A 22,750-nucleotide genomic window follows, 5' to 3' on the forward strand; every position below is an offset into this window, starting at 1 on the left:
CTGATTGGTTCAGAAAACGTGAAGGACAAATGTTGTGGACTTGAACGGCTTTCAAAGTATGAATTTGGCCCTATAAATTATAAACAAGTAATCGTATGGTTCCTCGTAAAATTAAGGATCAATTTCACTCGTGATTTCAAAGTTTCGCGACTCGGGCAATTTTCAAAACGTTGGAATCACTCGTGAAATTAATCCTTAATTTTACTCGGCCCTATACAAATCCCTGCCTCATGACGTGTTATCGTGTCATGTTAAAACCTGTAATAAATTAAAAATCCATTAAAATAAAACAATCATTGGGTTTTTCGATGTTTGCCATTTCTCAACACGGTGAAACCCGTTATTGTTCGACTAGCACTCGATGCTAAGTCTAATTTTAGTCAGATTCAAACTTATTTTTAGTAGTTTACCAATATGTCTGTGCTAAAATATGTCTGATATTCAACAGTTTTGTTTCATGTCAGCTCAGCTGTCCTGTAAAAGTGCTGTGTGTTAGCAAAACAACAGATGCTAGGTGCTGCATTAGCATGTGTTGCTAACCGCGTTGTGTCCGCCATTTTGGAAAGGGATGAATCTAATTGTAAAATCAATACAAGACTGTGTAGACCAGGGGTCGGCAACCCTAGGCACGCGTGCCACAACTGGCACGCCGAGGAATTTCTAGTGGCACACTGACGATGATACACAAACCTAATTATTCAACACATTAAAAACGTTCAAACGTCATCTTGAACGGTCATTGGCTGTTGCATGGCGAGCCTGCTCTTTTAGCATGACTACACAACAATATAGTGCCCCCTCCCAGTGTTGCCAGATACTGCTGACGTTTTCCAGCCCAAAATATGTTCAAAACCCGCCAAAATGCACTTAAAACCACCCAATCTGGCAACACTTCCCCTCCCCATATTTCTCATGAGACGGGCCCACTTGATGCAGCAGTTGTGCTAAGATGGCAAAGAAGCCGACAGTTCGGGCTTTCCTCTCCTCGTGGACCAAAGAATATGGGTTCGTTTCTCAGAGGGACCGTGCTGTGTGCGCGTTGCGTTTTGAAAGTGTTGTGTGTCGAACATCCAGTGTTAAACATCATTTCGAGGCAAAGCATGAAAAGACTTTCAAAGATCAGGCAGATAGGGACGAATCACTCTCACGTGCAGTGTGCGGATATGGAAGCAAGCCCACACTTTAACAGTCTTTGCCTCAGCTAAAAACAATGCCAGTGAAGCTAGCTATATCATTTCTCACTGCATAGCTAACATGGAAAGCCATTCACAGATGGTGAATACATTAAGGAGGCCTTTCTCTCTGGCTCGGATAGTCTTTTTGAGGGGCTGCCAAATAAAGAGACAATAAAATCAAGAATAAAAGACATGCCCGTATCAGCCAGAACTGTTGAGCGACGAATTGGTGAAATGGCAGAAAACGTAAGGGTGCGGCAAACAACTGGCATAAAAGATGCAGCGGTATTTAGCATTGCGCTTGACGAAAGCGTAGATGTGAATGATGTGGCACATTTGGCAGTGATGGCAAGATATTGTGATGTGACTGTGAGAGAGGAGCTCTGCTGTTTAAAGCCAATGAACCCTGCTGGGCATCTTTACCCGAAAAGTTCAACTGTCAGTGTTCGGATCAACATGTCTGTGTGAACAGATATTTTCGTACATGAAGAATGCACTTTGCCCCTCCCGAAGTCGTCTGACAACGGGCCATTCGGAAGCATACGTCCAACTCAAAGTGACCAATCACCATCCCCACATCTCGGAGCTAAGGAAGGGGAAGCAGGGCCAGGGATCACATTGACTGATAGGCAAAACATTTATTTTGTAACAAGGCTACTTCAAATTTGCAGTTTATTGTTAAGCCACTTTATGTAGGCTACTTGTCAATGTTCTCTGACACCTCATCTCATCTCATTATCTGTAGCCGCTTTATCCTGTTCTACAGGGTCGCAGGCAAGCTGGAGCCTATCCCAGCTGACTACGGGCGAAAGGCGGGGTACACCCTGGACAAGTCGCCAGGTCATCACAGGGCTCACACATAGACACAGACAACCATTCACACTCACATTCACACCTACGCTCAATTTAGAGTCACCAGTTAACCTAACCTGCATGTCTTTGGACTGTGGGGGAAACCGGAGCACCCGGAGGAAACCCACGCGGACACGGGGAGAACATGCAAACTCCACACAGAAAGGGCCTCGCCGGCCACGGGGCTCGAACCCAGGACCTTCTTGCTGTGAGGCGACAGCGCTAACCACTACACCACCGGGCCACCCCCTTAAACCTTGTGTGTGAGGTTAAATATCCATATCTGTCTAAAATGTGTGGTGTCTAATTATACATAGTTAACAACACCTATTTGAATGGCACACTAACTAGCAAGAAAATTTCTAATTGGCACTACATGGCAAAAAGGTTGCCGACCCCTGGTGTAGACAGACGAGAAATACACTTTAAATGCAGCCATATTAAAAAAGAAAAGAAACATTACTATTAATTACATACGCCATAAATTTCTGTGAGGTTTAAATATTTATTTGCACTGCAAATGTTTTCTCTGAGGTTAATAGACTATTAAAAAGTGAGTGTGTGGTTAGAATTAACAACTAGATTCTGTCTCGTAAAACGAAAGTAAACACCTTGTTAAAAGCGACCCGTTCTTTAAAAAAAAAAAGAAAGAAAGAAATGAGAGAAATTTAAAGTGCCATTCCACCATTGGATGTATTTTTTTGGCATAAAATACAATATATTTTATGACAACATGACTAGACAGAGAAATCTTTTAGCTTCAAAATGATATATCAAACATAATTTTTTGACAACGACAAGTATATTAATTTTGCAACCAAAGTCACCTACCCTTTTAATTTCCGCGCGGTAGTGAAACGTGATGTCATCGGCAGGTTCCCCTTCTTGTGTACCACGTCACGTGTGACGTGGCACAGATTATCAGCAATGGCGGATAGAACGCGATTTCCACTTGTCGATTGCTGTGCCGATATTCACCATCGATCGTCTCCTTTGGGCATCACTTGCTATTTTCTTTCACTTCTTTTCCGAAGCTGACAATCGCGTTCTATCCGCCATTGCTGATAATCTGTGCCACGTCACACGTGGCGTGGTACAAAAGAAGGGGAACCTGCCGATGACATCACGTTTCACTCAGGCCCGGCGCCAGGAACAGTTTACTAAGGGGGCAATTAGAAATCGCAAGGGGGCAAATATTTTTCATATAGTGTGTAGTAGTGATGGCGGTCTGACAACGTGTTTCAAACAATTAACTGCGCCAACCACAAAACCACGGCCCCGAAGGTTGCTTTAGTCCGGGAAAATCATGTGACATATTACCAGGGCAGTTGCGCTTTATCAGCACCCGTGCCCACCTGTTACCCCTCCCCTCCGATTTTCTCACAGACACGCGGTACAACCGGAAAGATGCCAAACATAAAACAACACACACAAACCTACAGGCAAGTCCTTTACATTTAAAATACATACAAATAGCTCCGCGGCATGAAAACAAAACGTCAATGCAAGTCTAAGGTACTTGGCTCGGCGGCCAAAATCAATTTTAAAAAAATCAACAGACGCGGCTGCACCAGTAATAGCCTTCCTGACTCGCACCGAGTCAACGCTAACCACTTAATCCGCGATCCCAGTTTAGGCGTGTAGGGGACTAAACACTCTGAAGTGATGAATTTTCACCCCCGCTGCATGGGGGGTGACGTCAACGACACATATTCTTACGCTATTTGCGCACAAAGCGGACCATATATGAACACATACACCAACATAAACGGAGATAAACTTAGCCGACAAAGAAAGAAAATGGATTCACAATATTGTGATTGAATTCGTTTAATTCGGAGGGGGAAAGACTACTCCCGTAAACTGACTGCATATTGCAGAGACAGTGCACTTGTAAGTGTGCATGTAAAACCCCCGCCCACCCGCACGACCCCGCCCCTCGTCCTTATCACAGGTCTGTGTGTGCGCGGCTGTGTCAGCATTCCACACACCCACAATAACTAGTCCCCAGTAGCTGGGATTGATACATATGTATAAAACAGGGTTAATTAATATTAAATTCAGGCTTTTTGAAATAATCCTACCTTAATACAGTTGAATTCTACGATTGCAACGTAAGAATCATAACAACCAATCAGATTTGTTCTACCGTGCCAGTTTTAGTAGTGATTTATGTGAACTGTATTTTTGTGCAATGCGCAACCACTTAATATTTCGTATTTGAAAATGCAAATTATTAATACGTCTATAATACATTATATTTTCATAAGAAAACAAGTGATCTGAGTCTCCGTTGAGGGGGCGACGCCCCCTTTCGCCCCCCCCCATGGCGCCGGGCCTGGTTTCACTACCGCGTGGAAATTAAAAGGGTAGGTGACTTTGGTCGCAAAATTAATATACTTGTCGTTGTCAAAAAATTATGCTTGATATATCATTTTGAAGCTAAAAGATTTCTCTGTCTAGTCATGTTGTCATAAAATATATTGTATTTTATGCCAAAGAGTACATCCAATGGTGGAATGGCACTTTAAATCAAGTTTAAAAGTGGTCCATCCAAGATGGCGTCGCGGTTGACGTGTCTGGTTTCATCAAACTTCCGCATTCTGTACTTCCGCTTGACCGCACTGACAGGCGTGCGTTCACCATGGAAACCGCTACTACTATGGCTACCACGGGTGACTGACACAAACATACAAAAGTCTCAGAGGAGTCAGAGATGTACATATATATATTTTAAGTGTGTAAGTGTGGCGAAACTACTATTAGAAGTATTTACTTTTATTGTTTTTAAAAGATTAAAGGTGCATAATGTCTGTGAACATAGCACGCGAGCTTCCTTTCCTGCCCGGAAACACATTCCGGGACACAACGGTGAGAAACTTTACACACACACACAAAACAAAACATAAATGGACAGGTAGATAGTCACAGTGATTCTACTTTTATGGACAGGAAACAAATTACACACTCATTTGTACATTTTTTTAATAAACAATCCCACACACTTCTGATCTAAAAGTATAATTTCATCCTAAACTTGAATCCCATGCAGAAGTCTGCCTTCCATCGAGCACAGACTTTATCCTATAAGAATGGTTACGCGCTTCCCATCCGGCCCAAAGTGGGGATCGGACAGCAGCCTTTATCCTCAGAAAACCTTCTCTATAACAAGATGACCCAGCTCTCCATCCAACCACTCATCACCTCACCCGATACGTCCACACACACTCCTCCAAGCGACTTCATCCCAGCCCACATCGCCTACGACAAGAAGGTAACGAACTCTTAATTCAAGCCCATCACGATCTCATGCAGCGGTTATGCCAGTGTCCCTGAACTGGATCTTCATAATTCTGATTTGACCTGAACCTGTAACACTCTGATCTTCACCCCATCTCCTACCTCAGGTTCTGCGTTTCTATGGCTACATCCAGGAGGAGGTGATGGACTCGCCGGAGGAGCACTGGCGTGTGCGTCCTGTCGTGTTTTATTACTACCTGGAGGATGACACCATGTGCCTGATAGAGCCAAAGGTAGAAAACTCGGGAATGCTGCAGGGAAAACTGCTCAAACGCCAGCGGCTGCCCAAGAACAAGCATGGAGAACACTACCACTGGAAGGACCTGAACATTGATATGGACCTGTGTGTGTACGGCACCGTGTACCGAATCACACACTGCGACGCCTTCACCCAGGTACACACACTTCAGATTGAACACATCACGGCAATCTTGGGCAAACATTCTTCTCTAATGCAAAGCCAAATCAGTGTGTGTGTTTTTTTCGTAGGAGTTCATGGAGAGTCAGGGGATAGCCCTGAATGACCCTGCGCCGACCCCCAGTGACCCCTACATGACCCGGCGAGCTCAGCCTGAACAGACTTTTGTTACAGTGTCAGAATATGACCGCCTCAAACAGTTCCTCACTATGGACCGCAAGGTAGGGCACAATACTCAGGCACCTTAATGCGTTCCAAGTCCGTTCGAACTCCCCCAGACAACTTCCAAATATCAGAAAATAACAGCGAAACATGAAACACTCGCAGTAGTCATACATGTCAACCTTTGGTCAATCAAACCTGTATAATCAACCTCCAAAATCCGTATTTCCCTTATAAAATCCGTATAAGATGCAAATTAAAATAATTTACCTAAAATTTGAATGATAATTAACAATGATATATCCCAGTTACTTTTTATTCAATATTAATAACAATAAACCTTCAGAATGAATACAAAGCTCCAATGTTCGACAAAAACACAAAGTGTTATCAGCGTAGTTACGAAGGAAATACTTCGTTGTTTGGAGACAGGTTTCACCGAGCGGCTATTATGCATGAGACTTCATATTAGCCACAAAGTCAGGAAAATCTGTTCGTAAAATTACGTTATAATGACCAAATACAATGAAAAGTATTTTTCCAGTCTCACCTGTGAAAGGTAATCCCATGTGATCTCGTTTGGACGGTAAACCTGTTGGTACAGTTAAACGCAGCACATGAATGAAGCATCTTTATTCTCGGCTACTGTCTAGACGCTATACCAGAGACGGTTGAAGAATCTCCACTTTGCCAGATCCAATATGGCGGTGAGGATGACGTATAATTCTACGCAGAAGGCGGTGTCTATGTTTAGCTATATGTCTATGACTTCACGGTTGGCGGGATTCTCGCAATGCGGTGTGCACATGATCAAAAGTGGAACGAAGTCTCACTACCACAAGATAACTCGCGATTTCATAAGACTCTTTACTGGCTGTCTGTGGTGTACAGTACGTTTGTAAATGTTATGCGCTCTTTTATCATCGTGGGAATTGATTACAGCTCTAAATAAATATTGAAGTTTTTTTAAAGAATCCGTATAACTTTATTTATACGCCCGTATACTACGTTTATTGAATCAAATCCGTATAAAATACGGACATTCCGTATAGGTTGATATGTATGAGTAGTAACTAGAACATCAAAAGCTGTAAGAACTGCAACAACACACATCAATAATGGTTCGTTATCACAATTAAATTGCACAATGCACACATGGAACAAGAAGAAAGCAAAAATTTGCCTAGATTAGATTAGACTTTGTCATTGTGCAGAGTACAGTTACAAAGCCAATGAAATGCAGTTACACTCAGGAAATGAAATACATTATTGTACCTTTGGGGGTACTGTGGCTTGTCACTGGGGCAGTACCCTTTATATACTGCTTGGGAATCTGTACGTGTACCTTTTTGGCCCTAAAAAGGTACATAGTTACCTTGAGGTCCAATAATGAGCCCTAGGGGGTACATTAGTGTAGATTGTACAGTACCATGAGGGACTGAAATGAACCCTGACTGTACCCCTATTTCTGACAGTATAGCATCTAACCAGAAGTTTCAAAAGTTACAGGTGTTAAATGTAGAAGTGCAAAATGCTAGACGAGTAGTGGTATGGAGTTCAGCATGGTCACCACCTCAGGGAAGACGCTCCTCCTGAGCGTGCTGGTGCAGAGGCTGCGGTAACGTCTGCCAGATGGGAGGGGGGAAAAGCCATTCCCAACATGGTTAGGGTGGGTGGCATCCTTGATGTTACTCGCTCTGCCCAAGCATCACTTGTGGTCAGTGTTCTCAACGGAAGGTAACTGGGTGCTGGTAATCCATTGGGCAGTTTTCACCACCCACTAGAGTGCTTTATGGTCCAATACAGAGCAGTTGCCATACTATACAGAGATGCAGTTCATGAGTATGCTTTCAGTGGTACAATGATAGAAGTCCATCAGTATCCTGGGACAGATGTGAGCTTTCTTCAGGCTCTCTGAAAAGTAAAGATGCTGTTGCACCTTTTTTACCAGAACGGAGGAGTTTAGGGACCAGGTGAGATCATCGGAGATGTAGACAGCAAGGAACCTGAAGCTTGACCCATGTTCTACAACAGCTCCATTAATGAAGATGGGAGTGTGCGCATGGCTCCTTACCCTCCTGAAGTCCATGATGGTCTTTTGTGTGTTAAGCACCAGGTTGTTATCGTCATACCACGTGACCAGATGCTGGACCTCATTGTCATCTCTGATCTGACCCACCACCATGGTGTCATCTATGAACTTGATTATGGTGGTACAGCCATGGACAGGAACACTGTTGTTGGTGAACAGAAGAGGGCTTAGCATGCAACCTTGTGGCATGCCAGTGTTCAGGGTTATAGTGGTGGAGAAAGATTGTCCAACTTAATACACTGGGGTCTGTTAGTCAGAAAGTCCAGAGTCCAGTTGCAAAGGGAAGTGCTGATACCAAGCTGGCTAAGCTTGAGGGTTGAGGATCACTGGAGGAGCAGTACCTTTCCTAGTGGCCTACAGGCATCCTAAATTGGTCTCCCTACATCCAGCACCCTGTGAAGCGCAACATATGGCAACTCAAGAACTGACCACACTAGCCTTTCCATAGTGAAGACTGACCATGTGTCCTACTCATGGTGCCCGTTACTATCACAGAACATGGTGGATCTTGGGGAGTAAACCCTGAAAACAAATCCCACCTCACGTTTTGGTGGTGCAACAAGTCTTCTCTGCGACTGTGTCAGCCTTGCTGTCCCATTGAGCAACAGGGATTACTTACCAAGGGACATTATTCTGCGCCGTTTAGTGTCAAAGGCGCAGCTTTACTTTTTATGAGAGATGACCAAGAAAAGGAGGAACAGCAGCCATGCTAAGAAGGGCCGTGGTTACATTCAGCCCATCTGCTGCACCAATTGTGCTCACTGTGTCCCCAAAGACAAGGCCATCAAGGAGTTTGTCATCAGGGATGTTGTTGAGGCAGTGGCTGTGAAGGACATCTTTTGAGGCTAGCGTGTAAAATTGTAGATCAGTTTGGAGGGATCACAGTGTTAAATGATGCACTGAGATTAATGAACAGCATTCTGACGTACGAGTTGTTCTAGTAGTCCAGTGCCATGGAGATGGCATCCTCTTTTGACCTGTTGCAGTGGTAAGCAAACTGATGTGGGTCCACTGTGGCAGGAAAACAGGATTTCAAGCTGTGACAGAATCAGTCCCTTGAAGCACTTGGAAACGATGTGGGTGAATGGGACAGGATGGAAGTGACTGAGGACCATGGTAGTGGAGTGCTTCGGCACTTGCACAATGGAGGCAGTCTTAAAGGTGGTGGGGACAACTGCTTGGGCCAGGGACAGGTTAAAAATGTCCTTAAAGACCCCAGCCAACTGCTTTGCACAAGCTCCAAGCTGGTGCACCAGCGCCACCTAGAGATTAAACACTGCATTTGTCTTGTTAACAAAATGCACAAATTGTCCATTTTCCATGTTTAAATAGTCCTTCACATTTATGTGGTGTTTGTTTTACAGAATTTACTGACTGGATGAAAAACCAAGAGATGGTAGTGCAGGAATCTGGAAAGTGCAGAAAAGACATTTTAAGTCCATAAATTTCCAAATATAATGCGGCTCATGTCTGATATTCATGTCTTAGTAATAAAAGTTTGTGTGTGTGTGTGTGTGTGTGTGCAGGTGCTGCGTTTCTTTGCTCTGCTGGATGACTCAGACTCTCTGTATGGTGGGAAGAGGCCTGTAATCATACAGTATTATCTGGTGGATGATTCGGTGGAGATCCGTGAGGTCCAGGAACCCAATAGTGGTAGAGACACGTTTCCCCTGCTGTTGCGGAGACAGAGGATTCATAAAGACATCAAACCAGCCTCCCGTGAGAGACAGACACACACACAAAAACACACCACTTAGCTCAAATTCTGCCCACTCAGAGTGTCAGAGACACACATCAACCCTGACAAGCTCAGAGCATTCACACACACACTAAGGCTACGTTCACACTGCAGGCTGAAGTGACTCAAATCCGATCTTTTCGCCCATATGTGACCTGTATCCGATCTTTTATTGACAATATGAACGACACAGATCCGATTTTTTCAAATCCGACCCAGGCCGTTTGGATATGTGGTCCTAATTCCGATTCCTATCCGCTCTTTTCATATGCGACTTCAGTCTGAACCGCCAGGTCGTATTCATCCGACTTACACGTCATCAACAAGCCACAAACGTCACTATTCTGGGCTGAAGTAGGCGGCGGGTCTCTCAAAAAAAGTTACAACAACATGGCGCATAATCACGGGCGCAGATAGAGGGGGAGACTCGTCCCACCCAGATTTAAATTCACCTCGTTCGGTCCCCCCCACTTATAGGGAGGAAAAACCGTCTATGCTGTCTTTGTATAAGGCAAACCTCACGGAAAAATCAAAAGACTAATTACCATTCGGTTTATTGAGGTGCACAGCAGTGTATACATAGTTGCAACAACTCACATAAAACAAAGACTGATATTCGGTTGGTTGAGCTGCGCAGACTGCACAGGTTGCGAGCTCGAGCTTGGTTGCTATGGTTACTAACAACAAGTTTGACAGGCATATCGGGGTTGGGGTTGGTTTGCTGGCAGCTTTGTCCCCCCCAGTTTTTTTGTCCCCCCCAGTTCAAAAAACGTATCTGCGCCCCTGCGGATGACATCAATGCGAGGGACGCTTCGGGCTGTGAAGGTTCTGAATCTTCTCAATGGAAGGACGCAGAGGTTAGGGAGCTGATTTCCATTTGGGGGGATACAGCTATTCAAGCTAGATTGGATGGGTCATACCGCAACCGGGCGGTTTTACTTCTGTAAACACTGGCCATGCTCACTGCGTGTGACGTCGTCGTATCCTGCAATGCGCATGCGGAACACTTTTAGGTCGCTTTTCGTTCATACTGAGGATCACATACAAGTCGCATATATTTGTTAATGTGAACGACCTCACAAAAAAATCGGATTTCACAAAAAAATCGGAATTGAGCATTAAGCCTTGCAGTGTGAACGTAGCGTAAGACTACGTTCAGACTGCACCCTGAAACGACCCATATCTGATTTTTTTGCCCATATGCGACCTGTATCCGATTTGTTATTGACAATCTGAACGACACAGATCTGATTTTTTTTCACATGCGACCCAGGCCGCTTGGATACGTGGTCCTCAATCCGATGCATATCCGTTATTTTCACATGCGACTGCAGTCTGACCTGACAGGTCGCATTCATGCAGCCTATACGTCATCAACAAGAGACAAACGTCACTATTCTGCGTTGGCTAATCCCGCCTCTTTGGTGGAAAACAACAACATTTGTACAGTTTTCAGAATTTAAATAGACTTTTATAGAATTGATCAAGCTAATGGTGGATTTGGTAGGGACCTGGATGTTGATCTGTTAGCCTGATTAAATAAAACAGTTTCTATAACTGATTTATAACTTAAACCATCCTGTACCACATCGCCAGGTCTCGCCTCATCTCCATAGCAAACTGCACTGGTGTTTCTGCACCTTGAGCCAGCGCTGAGAGAAGTTGCAGAATTCAGCTGGCTATAAACAATCTAAATAAATATTTATAAAAATGTAGAAAAAGTTTATTAATATGACGAAATAAATGTGTGCAAATTATTAAGCCTGAATTAAGAGTTTGGTAATACAGCGGCCGTATCCCAAATGACTGCCTACTGAAGCTCGAGTGCACTATATAGAGTTTAAAAATCCATTACTTCCGAGTAACATGTAGTGCACTTATATAGAAATTAGAGAGACATTTAGGAGTCAACCCTCGTTACCAGGCTACACGTTTTTATTTCAGTTCAGAAACAGAAACACACACGAGACCTCACACTTTAACACTAACCAGATAATTAAACAAACAAACAAACAAACAAACAAAAAAAATCATTAAACTTGAAGAGTGCGCTTTTTTTTTTTTGTTTACGTATTACGTAGATGTGCTTATTACGTGTCAATTTGCACATGCGGGACACTTTTGGGTCGTTTTCCGTTCATAGTGGAGATCGCATACAAGTCTCATATAATTGGTAATGTGAACGGCCTAACAAAAAAATCGGATTTCACAACAAATCGGGTATGGGTCGTTTCAGGTTGCAGTCTGAATGTAGTGTAACATACATCAACAGAATCATGAGCATGCACACACTAACACGTGCACACACAAAAAGAATAAAGTGCATGCACACAGTCTAACACACAAACCAACACACACACCAATATAGAGCAAATACACTCAGTCAGTCATTCATTCAGTTTCTCTCTCTCTCAGAGCCGTTCCCTAGCTGTATTTTCGAAGTGACTCCACATGAAGTTGCTGAGTATTACTCTCCAAAGGACTTCCGGGTTGGGGAGAAGCTGAGGCTCATGGGAAATCTCTTCCTGCTGTATGATTGTGACGAGTTCACCCAAAAGTTCTACGAGCAGCATCATCCTGACATCACACTCAAGCCCCTCCCACTGGAGAAAAGGCCTGAGCAAGACTGCAAGAGGGTAAATAGGATTTTTTTTTTTTTTGCTTTTTAAATATATACTTTTTGACAAATTATGTCTATAATACTGCGTACCCTTTTATGTCCACACACACACACAGGTGATCCCACCATACAATGGCTTCGGGTCTCTTGAGGACTCTCTCCAAAACTGTCGTAATCTGATTCCTCAGCCGCCCAAAAAAGATCTGATAAAACTGCTGGAAAATGACCACAAAGTGCTGCGCTACGCTGCCAGACTGGTGAGAAAACACACACATACATATACATATGAATCTACCTTGCTCTTACACATAATGCCAAGCTGTAAGAATCTCTCTGCTTGACACAGGACTCCCAGAATCCTCAGGACGAGGGCCGGCGCTTCATCCTCCACTACTACCTGTCTAACGACACGATCAGTATCCATGAGAGGCCCGCTCGCAACTCGGGCATCATTGGAGGAAAATTCCTGGAGAAGACTCGTGTTCCCAAACCGGGAAGCATGGTGGAAAACCCCGAGTACTACGGACCAGCTGATTTTGCTATAGGAGCCACGGTGGAGGGTAACAGGCCACGTTTGACTTTAATCGAGTACGTTAAGTAAGTAATAAAACACTCACTGATTATTTTTCCATTTTATGCCTCAGTGTTTGGACGGCGGTTCATTCTGACAGACGCTGATCAGTACGTACTGGATCACCTCGAATCGGTGGCAGAACAGGAGCGAATCCCAGAGCAGACCCTCTCCTCACTCCGCCAAGCTCTGGGGAAGAACCTGAACACACCCTTAGGTACACTTGCCTCAAAATGTCAATAAAGAATGAAGATCTGACTCCGTGCCATGTTAGCATGATTACAGGAAGTCTTTCTCGTTCCAGATACAGAGCTTACACACTCACCCTGAAGACTGCAGCTACAGCACGGACACGTCTTTTACTCTTTTCACAGATCTCTACTAATATTACATTTTCATACCTGTGTGAACCAAATATGTAACATGTATTCTTCTCTAAAGTCTTTATATCTTACAGTATGATTCTACATTCTTCAAGTTCTCTCTTTTTAGTGATAGAAATATTCCTGTGGAAATCACTGGTTTGTGATCTGTGTGATGGGAATCAATTATATATAATGTCTCTAGATGGGAATCGTATACAGTAAGGAAGGAATTAAAACCTGTAACCAGTGGCAAGTTGCTGCGGTGTAAAACACTTCAGGAAGTGCTGTTATAGTAATCCGTCAACTTTTGGTGTGGTAACACAGCGCCTTGTTGATGATTATCCCACAAAAGCACATCCTGAAGTGTTTGTCTGAAGGTTCTCAGTCATCCAGGTCATCATAAACCGTCAGTGCTAAAGAAGGCAACTGGACTTGCTTGAAATTCAGAGGAAGTGGTCTGAAGGCCAATTTATGCTGACAACCCAGTCCTCGCAGATGGCGTCGCAGATAGCGTCTGCGTAGCCCCCCCACCTTCGCAGACGCTCTGCGTGCACCTCCCAAAAATTGTGACCACCGCAGAAGCCTCGCAGACAGTGTCGCAGACAAGAGGGCTCTGATTGGTCCACTCTACATCCGCTGTACACGCACTTCCGCTTCCCTACTTTCCCGGTTTGGTTTGTTTTCATGACCGCTATCTTTAAAAACACGAGCGAGGATGGAGCAGCACGAAGAGCGGTTGATCGAGGAAGTGAGGAAGTACGTACATCTATACGACTCCAGTTCTAGTCATTATAAGTAACCGGAGGATAAACACTCCACTAACCACACCCACCAACTACTCCTAGCGATTTCGCGACTTCGCGCCCCCTTGCGTTGTGGCGGTGAATAACATCGCGCACGCCTATTACTCCCCGCTCAACGATAAATTACAACTGTCTGCGAAAGCCTTGTCGCAAGAGCATGCAGAGGCCCTGAGGCTACATCCACACAACAACGGCAACGAGATGTTATTTAAAAAAAATATTGCGTCCAAATGGGCAACGATCAGTAAAATATCAGGTCCATATGGCAACGCAACGCTTGCTGAAAACAATGCAATACACATGCCACACCTCTAGGGGTGCTGTAAGACGGTCCCTTCGGAGACACCAGAACAATAGAAGAAGTAAGGACGCATGCGCATAAACTATTATGCGCGAGACTTCATATTAGCCACAAAGTCAGAAAAATCTGTTCGTAAAATTACGTTATAATGACCAAATACAATGAAAAGTATTTTTCCAGTCTCACCTGTGAAAGGTAATCCCATGTGATCTCGTTTGGACGGTAAACCTGTTGGTACAGTTAAACGTAGCACATGAATGAGGCATCTTTATTCTCCGCTTTGACCTATCCAATATGGCGGCGAGGATGACGTATGATTCTACGCGGAAGGCGGCGTCTTTAATGGTCCGGAAGAAATTGAATGCTACACATTGATGGATTAATTTGTTCTTCTACGCCCTTTTTGAGGAATGTATTGTAGGACTTAAACCAACATCTGAAGAGGTGAGATCGCTCCTTTTTTTTCCCTATTTTTGCTGGCGGGATTGACTCTGCCCTAAGGGCTATTCTCTCTCTCTCTCTCTCTCTCTCTCTCTCTCTCTTTGCACCATTACACAATAAATATTCACAGTGAAAATATTTTGTAAGCGCGTTTCATGAACCAAGTTATAGGATTTGTTGACAACTCGCATCGAGTTTGTTACACTTCTATCCGGCGTGAAGCACTCACAGTCATGTGGTTGTGACGTCATCGTAAACAAATCCGTTCTACTCATCCAGACGACTTCGCAATGGCAACATTGCCAGATCTTTCCACTCTGGAACCCGTTCTCAAAAGATTGCGTTTTGGGGCACCCAAAACGCCGGTGCCGTGTGGACGCCAGGCCGAAACGATAAACAATTGTATCGGATTCACCTGAATCCGTTGCCGTGTGGACAGGGCCTGAGACACCACTTATGCAGTCCTTGGCACACTTCCCAGAAAACTGAATACACATCCACACCAAGATTCAGCTGACTTCAATGAGTCACATGATGGCAGAGAGAGCCAACGACCCACAGATCACCCTAACGACCCTCTAGGCTGCTAACAGCATTCACACCCAAACTCCAGTGACCCTAACACCTACAGGATGACTGAGAGGGTCAACGACCCGTGTGACCTCAATGACTCTCCTTAGCCCATGTTTACATTAGACCGTATCAGCGGATCATCAGATTGACGTTTTTAAAACGATTAGTGTGCACACAGCAACACCAATACACGATTTGCGTGCACACAGCAATACCAATACACGGATACGCTCGGCTCCGCAGGCATCCTGCGCTCCAAATCACTCCGCCCTGAACAGCGAGTGCCCTCTGGAGGGTGCGCACTCCGGCCTTGCGCAGCTCACAGAGCGCGCGAGTGAAGTGAACAAGCTGTGATTCGGGACTGAGCCGCTGTGTGTGTGATCCCAGCACATATCACTTACCACTTGCAAGTGGAAGGATGGCAAGCCTAAAGACAATCATAACTACACAATGGGCAGTATTTGCAGTATTTTCATACTTTTATACTCTTTAATGAAAGGTGATACAAGGCGGAAGTCCGCGCCGTTTTTCAGCAGTCGCGTCACATGACCAACGCCAGCGAATCAGGAAGGTCACAGTGACGTTGTCCAATGAGATGCCAGCTAGAGCTCAGCACAGCGTATTCGCGTATTCTGAATGTTTACACAGCACTGGAGCTGACACGATCTGGATTGAATACGTGGACGCTGGCGGATTCCCGTTTCCCGGCGTTTCCAGGCGGTTTAACCTCCTAAGACCCAAGCTGTTTTTTTTACATGCATTTTTTATTTCTTTTTGCTATTTGGGCTTATTAGAACCTGATTAGAATAAAAACTAAGCATCATCTTTGATAAGATGTACTTTTTGAGAAAAAGTATGTCCACATATGTGGATTCTTGTTCTGAATTTCTAAAAAGTGCTGTCCACGTATGTGGACGCTAGGCCCTAGGAGGTTGTAAACGGACAGTGCATCCGTGAAGAAAACGAGACAGATATGGTCTAATGTAAACATAGCCTTAGGGTTGCTTTTGGTCCACTAGAGCAGTGTTTCCCAACCTTTCTTGAGCCATGGCACATATTTTACATTAGAAAAATCCCACGGCACACCACCAAACAAAAATATGTCACAAAAAGTGTATATAATGATCATCTCATCTCAATTTACTCACAATTTACTTACTCATTGTGAAACCTGGGTCTGTTTAGTTGAACACAAAGCTGATATACTCGCAGGAATTGAAGAAAGACATGCACGAAGATCTTCCTCAACAGCTCTGAGTCTTGCTTTTTTTTTTTTTAGTTTGTATAGCAGTCATGCTTGAAAAGCCCAGCTTGCATAGATAGGTTGTGGAAAATGGGAGCAGAGCTGAAAGAGCTCTGCTTGCCAGAATGGGGAACTCCTTGGCAGCAGTCAGCCAAAAACTGTCCAAAGGTAGATCAGCAAAGCTCAGCTTAAAGTGCATATCACGGGTAAATTCAGGAGCAAGATCAATGTAATTCTCCTATTTTATATTAAACTTTGGTCAAATATATGTAACATTCTGTATTCTCTGCAATTTTTTTACCTTGCGCAATACCAGAAAAATTCAGTTGAAATCAAGCCATTTGAGGCAAATTGGTCTGCCTCTGAAAAAAACTTTGGCATTTGGATTTCCCAGCAAACACTGATTTTCGTGACGTCATCTGCGGGATGCCTCCCTCTGAATCCTACGTCAGTGCTGGTTTGTTTATGAGAAAACAACCTGGTGGTTTTCTGCAAATTTCTTCAATGTTATCACATAATTATTAAAATGGTTAACAGATGTATTGTAGGAGGGTGTAGCAACACCAATCTTGATGGGATTAGTACTCGTCATTTTCCAAAAGACCGGACAATGAGAGAGAAATGGGAGTGCTTGGGCTACACAGACTGTGCACTGAAACTGTGCAAGCTCTCGCAGCCTGCTGGCGCTTCCGCAGATAACGTCACAAATCTGGCTCCAGACTCCCTTGGGATTTTTCCAGACACGTTTTTTTTTTTTTTTTCTGCTTTAGACAGATGGCCTTGTGCAAAGTTACCCTTCTGGATGAGTGTGTAAAGGGACATACTTTCATATTAAAAAAAACAAACAAACACGAAATTGGTCCAGAATATGCACTTTAAAACCACGATTTTGTCTCAGTACAGTTATTTCCTCCTGCTCCTGCACTGTTGGACAGCTTTTCCCCCACACACCAAGCATAATGGAGTCAGCTCGCTTGGTTCCCCAGTAAAAGTAAATCCAAAGGAAAAATAACTTTCATTGTATTGTCTTGAGCTCACCTTTTTTTGCTTTCTTCTGACCACTACTCATACTAGTGCCTTCATCTGGGTCAGAATTTTCCCCAGGACCCAGTTCGGATTATGCACTTTTTCTTTTCAAATATTTATCCATCGTTATCACCACTGTCACACCTGAAGCATTACTAATTCTATTGTTTGAATGGCAACAGGTAGATACACAGGTTAATTAGCTACCTGCTGCCATCTAGTGGAAGAGTATTTAATTGTTCTGCCTGTCACTATAGGTCGCTGGCATAGACAAACTAAGACAAATTATTTGCAGTAAATAATAATTTCGGACCAATTAAGTCTCTCTCATTATCTGTAGCCGCTTTATCCTGTTCTACAGGGTCGCAGGCAAGCTGGAGCCTATCCCAGCTGACTACGGGTGAAAGGCGGGGTACACCCTGGACAAGTCGCCAGGTCATCACAGGGCTGACACATAGACACAGACAACCATTCACACTCACATTCACACCTACGGTCAATTTAGAGTCACCAGTTAACCTAACCTGCATGTCTTTGGACTGTGGGGGAAACCGGAGCACCCAGAGGAAACCCACGCGGACATGGAGAGAACATGCAAACTCCACACAGAAAGGCCCTCGCCGGCCACGGGGCTCTAACCCGGACCTTCTTGCTGTGAGGCGACAGCGCTAACCACTACACCACCGTGCCGCCATGTCTAAAGTCATATGGGGAATAATCGTTGAGAGAGCTCGCAAGGCATACCAGTTTATTCTACTACCATCGCAATTTGGCTTTCAGTCAAATGGATCAACCGTTGATGCAATCTTCATCCTCCACCAAGTGTTAGAGAAGTCGAGTAAATCAAGAACACCACTGTTTTTAGCCTTTGCCAATCTGAAGGTGGTATATGACTGGATACCCCGCGAGGCCTTGATGATGAAGTGTCTTGAAACGCTCCTCAGATGCCCACAGTTAGTAGCAATTCTATGCGCTTTGTATACCAGCACAAAGGCACATAAAGAACCGTGTCCTCATCTAAATAAGCATCTCATTAGAGAAAACATCACCGTATCAACAACTTGCCTTTATTTAGCCTGATGATGATGATGCTTGTCCTTCAGGGTCGAAGATGACCGTGATTTCAATTTGGTGGATGACGATTGTGGGTCCAGAAGTGACTCATGAGGCCAATCTGGGCTTTGAAGGTACACCCACATGTTGGGCACACATGGGTAGGTGCTGTAGTAGCAGGGGTGGTGATGGTTTGAGCTTTCCACACAGCTTGTTTCTTCTAGGCCTTGGCGATACGTTTCATCTCTGCTGCGCATACACCACTAGTGAGCTTTGCTCACCATGCTGGACAATCCTGAGCAAGTGACTCCCAGGAGTTGAGCTCGATTTCTAGGGTTTTGAGGGACACTTTGAGATTGTCCTTGAAGCATTTCTTCTGCCTCCTCGGAGTCAGCCTGATATTAGAACAAGTGCATTAATCTAAACCTGTGAAAATTTATCAATACCTTCTGACCAATCCGAGTGGAAAATTCAACAGCCGAAGTGTTGAGTGTAAACAGATTTTGAGACCCGTCACCAATACAGGATCTGATAAGAGAGGGTTATTTCAACAAGGCGGTCCATCAGAACCAAAACCTCACGCCATAAGCATAAGTTCAGAGACCCTACTGAGCCTAAACTCTGAACTCACACCCTCATTCTGTAACATGAACACACTTCCTCTGATAGTCTGAAGTGCCATTTTACACATTTCATGGTCATGTTTATTCTGTGAACCTTAATTGCACACACTGTACAGCTTGGTTATTTATTTAACCCAATGCACATATCCTCTTCACCTTGTGATCTGTTTTTGCACATTCAGGGACATAGCTTCAAAACAACCAAGCCTTAAATAGGTCTGTTTTTCATGTGTACATTTTAGATTCTTCTTATTTTTTAATTCTTTCTATTTATATATTACTAGTACTACTTTTGTCTATTTTTAAACTTCTTTTATCTGAACAGTTCAAGCACCAACCACCAAAGGAAGCTCCTTGTCTATGAGAGCGGACTACAAACTTGATTCCAATTCTGATTCTGATTCCAAATCAAAGGAGTCAGTGTTGTTGTTGTTGTTTAGAATTAGAGATAAAGATTAGAGGTGCAGAATGTCTGTGAACACACCATCCGAGCTTCCTTTCCTGCCAGGAAATACATTCCAGGATATAACGGTGAGAAACTTTACACACAAACAAGTTAAAATAAACAGGAGCTGTAGTTTGGATGCTTTACGACAATTTCAAACACTTGGGGGTAAAAATCAGGGGTGGGTTTCTTAACGTTTCACTTTAGGGCTAAAGAGTGAGTTTAAAGACAGACTCTTTTTATATAATGTGGTAACTAATAATTGAAGCTATTTTACATTTTTGGACATTAACTTATTTTTATTCAAAGTGCGTGTTATTTAATTAAATAAACAAACGTTCACACGAAAGGATGAGCAAATAATAAGCTCAGTAATTCAGTAAATGTTTTCCCTGTGCCTGGTCATTTCATTATTAACCAATCATGCAGCCATGATTATTTCAACTGTTATCCACAATGCCAAGTATCTACAGTACCGTGCAAAAGTCTTAAGCATGTGTAAAAAAAATCCTGTAGACCAAAAATGGCTTTAAAAAATGACATAAGTAAGCCATAATAAATGACGCAAAGTCAATATTTGATGTGAGACGACCCCTTTGCTTAAAAAAAAAAAAACTCTCGGGCCCAATGAAGTGCAGTTTTATAAGGACATGAGCTATAGGTTTTACTGAGCATCTTACAGAACCAGCTACAGTTCTTCTGGACACTTTGTCACACTCGCTTCTTCATTTTGCACCAAAACCCAGGAGCCTTTTCTTTTTTAATCTGAAAAGTGGACTCTTATGGAATATGTTGCTCAGACATATTACAAACTTTTTTTTTTCTGTAACATTTAATTTTGTGCTGGGAAAAAAAAATGTTTGGAACTCTAAAATGTTTTTGTACTGTATATAATGTAGAAGTCATAAAATAAAAATTTATAAAAAGTTTGTAGGAAAAAAAAAATAGGCTACCTAAGACTTTTGCACAGTATGGTGTGTGTATATATAGTCTGTTAGAGGTACTGAAATTTGTCTCATGTATGACACTAAATTCGATAATCACTTAAATTTTATTAAAACGTGGAGATATTAATGTGACAATATCCATATGTAATTACATAACATATTGAAATATGTTTTTGTATATTTATTTAATATGTAACTCCATGTACTTGCAATGTACAAGAAAAATAATTGAACACCGGCAGCAGATTCAACTCCAGTCTCCGCCCATTGATTGTGAGAGTCCCTCAGAGGGGCATGCGCATTCTGGGTATTCGGCTGTGAGTGTGTGCTCTTTGTTGTGAAAGAGTGATCCAGGTCCATCGAAAGTTATAAGTTAAGAGCAAACTAAAGTACTACTTTGGCTATGACGTTGTTCAGGGAAACCATGTTAGCTTAACGATGGATTTTAAGAGGCAGCTAAAGATGCTCTTAGCCTCAAATGGCTTTCGGGAACCCCAGCCCTGAACTCCAGCCCACTAAAATGCTATTCAGTAACATTAATCACAAAGTCATATTGTGTATGATGTACTTTGCTTGTTTATCTGTTAGTTCAATATTAAATCCTGTGTGAAATCTGGCGTGTGCATAGGTATTCACCCCCCTTTTTTATGAAACCCCTAAATAAGCACTGGTCCAACCAATTCACTTCATAAGTCACATAATTAGTTGATTAAGATCCACCTGTATGCAATCAAAGTGTCACATGATCGGTCACATGATGTCTGTATAAAAATCACCCTGTTCTAGAAGGACCCTGACTCTGCAACACTACTAAGCAAGCAACATGAAAACCAAGGAGCCTCCAAAGAGGTCAGAGACAAAGTTGTGGAGTAGTATAGATCAGGGTTGGGTTATAAAATATATCCCAAGCTTTGAATATCCCACGGAGCACCATTAAATCCATTATAGCAAAATGGAAAGAACATGGCACCACTACAAACCTGACAAGAGAAGACTGCCAACCAAAACTCACAGACCGGGCAAGGACAGCATTAATCAGAGATGCAACAAAGACACCAAAGATAACCCTGAAGGAGCTGCAAAAATCCACAGCAGAGATGGGAGTATCTGTCTATAGGACCACTTTAATCCATACACTCCACAGAGTGGGGCTTTATGGAAGTGTGGCCAGAAAAAAAGCCATTGCTTGGAGAAAAAAAAAATTAAGAACATGTTTGTAGTTTGCCCAATAGCATGTGGCAGACTCCCCAAACACATGGAAGAAAGTGCTCTGGTCAGATTAGACTAAAATTTAACTTTTTGGCCATCATGGGAAACGTCACATGTAGCACAAACCCAACACTTCCCATCACCCTGAGAACACCATTCCCATAGTGACGCATGGGTGGCGGCAGCATCATGCTGTGGGGATGTTTTTACATTACATTACATGGCATTTACCAGATGCTCTTGTCCAAAGCGATGTACAATGAGTGCAAAAGTCAGGTACACGAAGTGCTGAATTTCTAGACAAGAAAATTGTAGTGCCAACTTAAGCAAGTGACAACAATACCAAGTGTAATATTCTGTTAAAGTACCAATACTGAAACAGCCAAAGAAACAGACCAACCATATAAAAGTACAACTAAATAGTGAACTCAACTCAATCGGCTAACAGCAGGCTAGACAGTACACAGCCTGGATTGATCTAGACCAAAACACAGTTACACAGTGGGAAGGGAAGCAAGGGAGAGGTGCAGCCTGAAGAAGCAAGTCTTCAGTCTGTGCTTGAAGATGGTTATGGAGTCGGCAGTTCTGACCTCAGTGGGAAAGACAGACATTCCACCAACAGGGAGCCAGCACAGCCAGCAGTCTTGAGAGGGCTGGGTAGGAGCGGAGAGGAGGAGGGGCCAGACGATCAATAGTAGCAGAGTGTAGGGATCTGGCTGGCATGTAGGGGTGGATCAGTCTCTGGAGGTATGCTAGCCCTAACCACTTGACAGCCTGGTAAGCTAGCACCAAT

The 22,750-nt window shown here is 43.4% G+C and overlaps 1 protein-coding gene across 1 annotated transcript; it reads left to right on the plus strand.

The window, feature by feature from the left end:
- The first annotated feature begins 4,683 nt into the window (after nucleotides 1-4,683).
- Nucleotides 4,684-14,545, plus strand: LOC132871918 (EF-hand domain-containing protein 1-like). Its single transcript, XM_060906543.1, has 10 exons — nucleotides 4,684-4,898; nucleotides 5,080-5,301; nucleotides 5,435-5,722; nucleotides 5,817-5,966; nucleotides 9,526-9,718; nucleotides 12,153-12,373; nucleotides 12,474-12,614; nucleotides 12,704-12,917; nucleotides 13,002-13,145; nucleotides 13,233-14,545. Exons 1-10 carry the CDS (start codon nucleotides 4,836-4,838, stop codon nucleotides 13,256-13,258), a joined length of 1,662 nt encoding a protein of 553 aa, XP_060762526.1. The 5' UTR covers nucleotides 4,684-4,835; the 3' UTR covers nucleotides 13,259-14,545.
- The last annotated feature ends 8,205 nt before the right edge of the window (nucleotides 14,546-22,750 follow it).

The sequence above is a fragment of the Neoarius graeffei genome, chromosome 2 (assembly GCF_027579695.1).
Source record: "Neoarius graeffei isolate fNeoGra1 chromosome 2, fNeoGra1.pri, whole genome shotgun sequence".
Lineage (NCBI taxonomy): Eukaryota > Metazoa > Chordata > Actinopteri > Siluriformes > Ariidae > Neoarius > Neoarius graeffei.

Bases quoted from the DNA above. Each gene is read 5' to 3' on its own strand.
- LOC132871918 (XM_060906543.1), top strand. From the start codon at position 4,836: ATGTCTGTGAACATAGCACGCGAGCTTCCTTTCCTGCCCGGAAACACA. The intron at 4,899-5,079 runs GTGAGAAACTTT...AATCCCATGCAG, and splicing joins ACACATTCCGGGACACAACG to AAGTCTGCCTTCCATCGAGC. The intron at 12,374-12,473 runs GTAAATAGGATT...ACACACACACAG, and splicing joins CTGAGCAAGACTGCAAGAGG to GTGATCCCACCATACAATGG.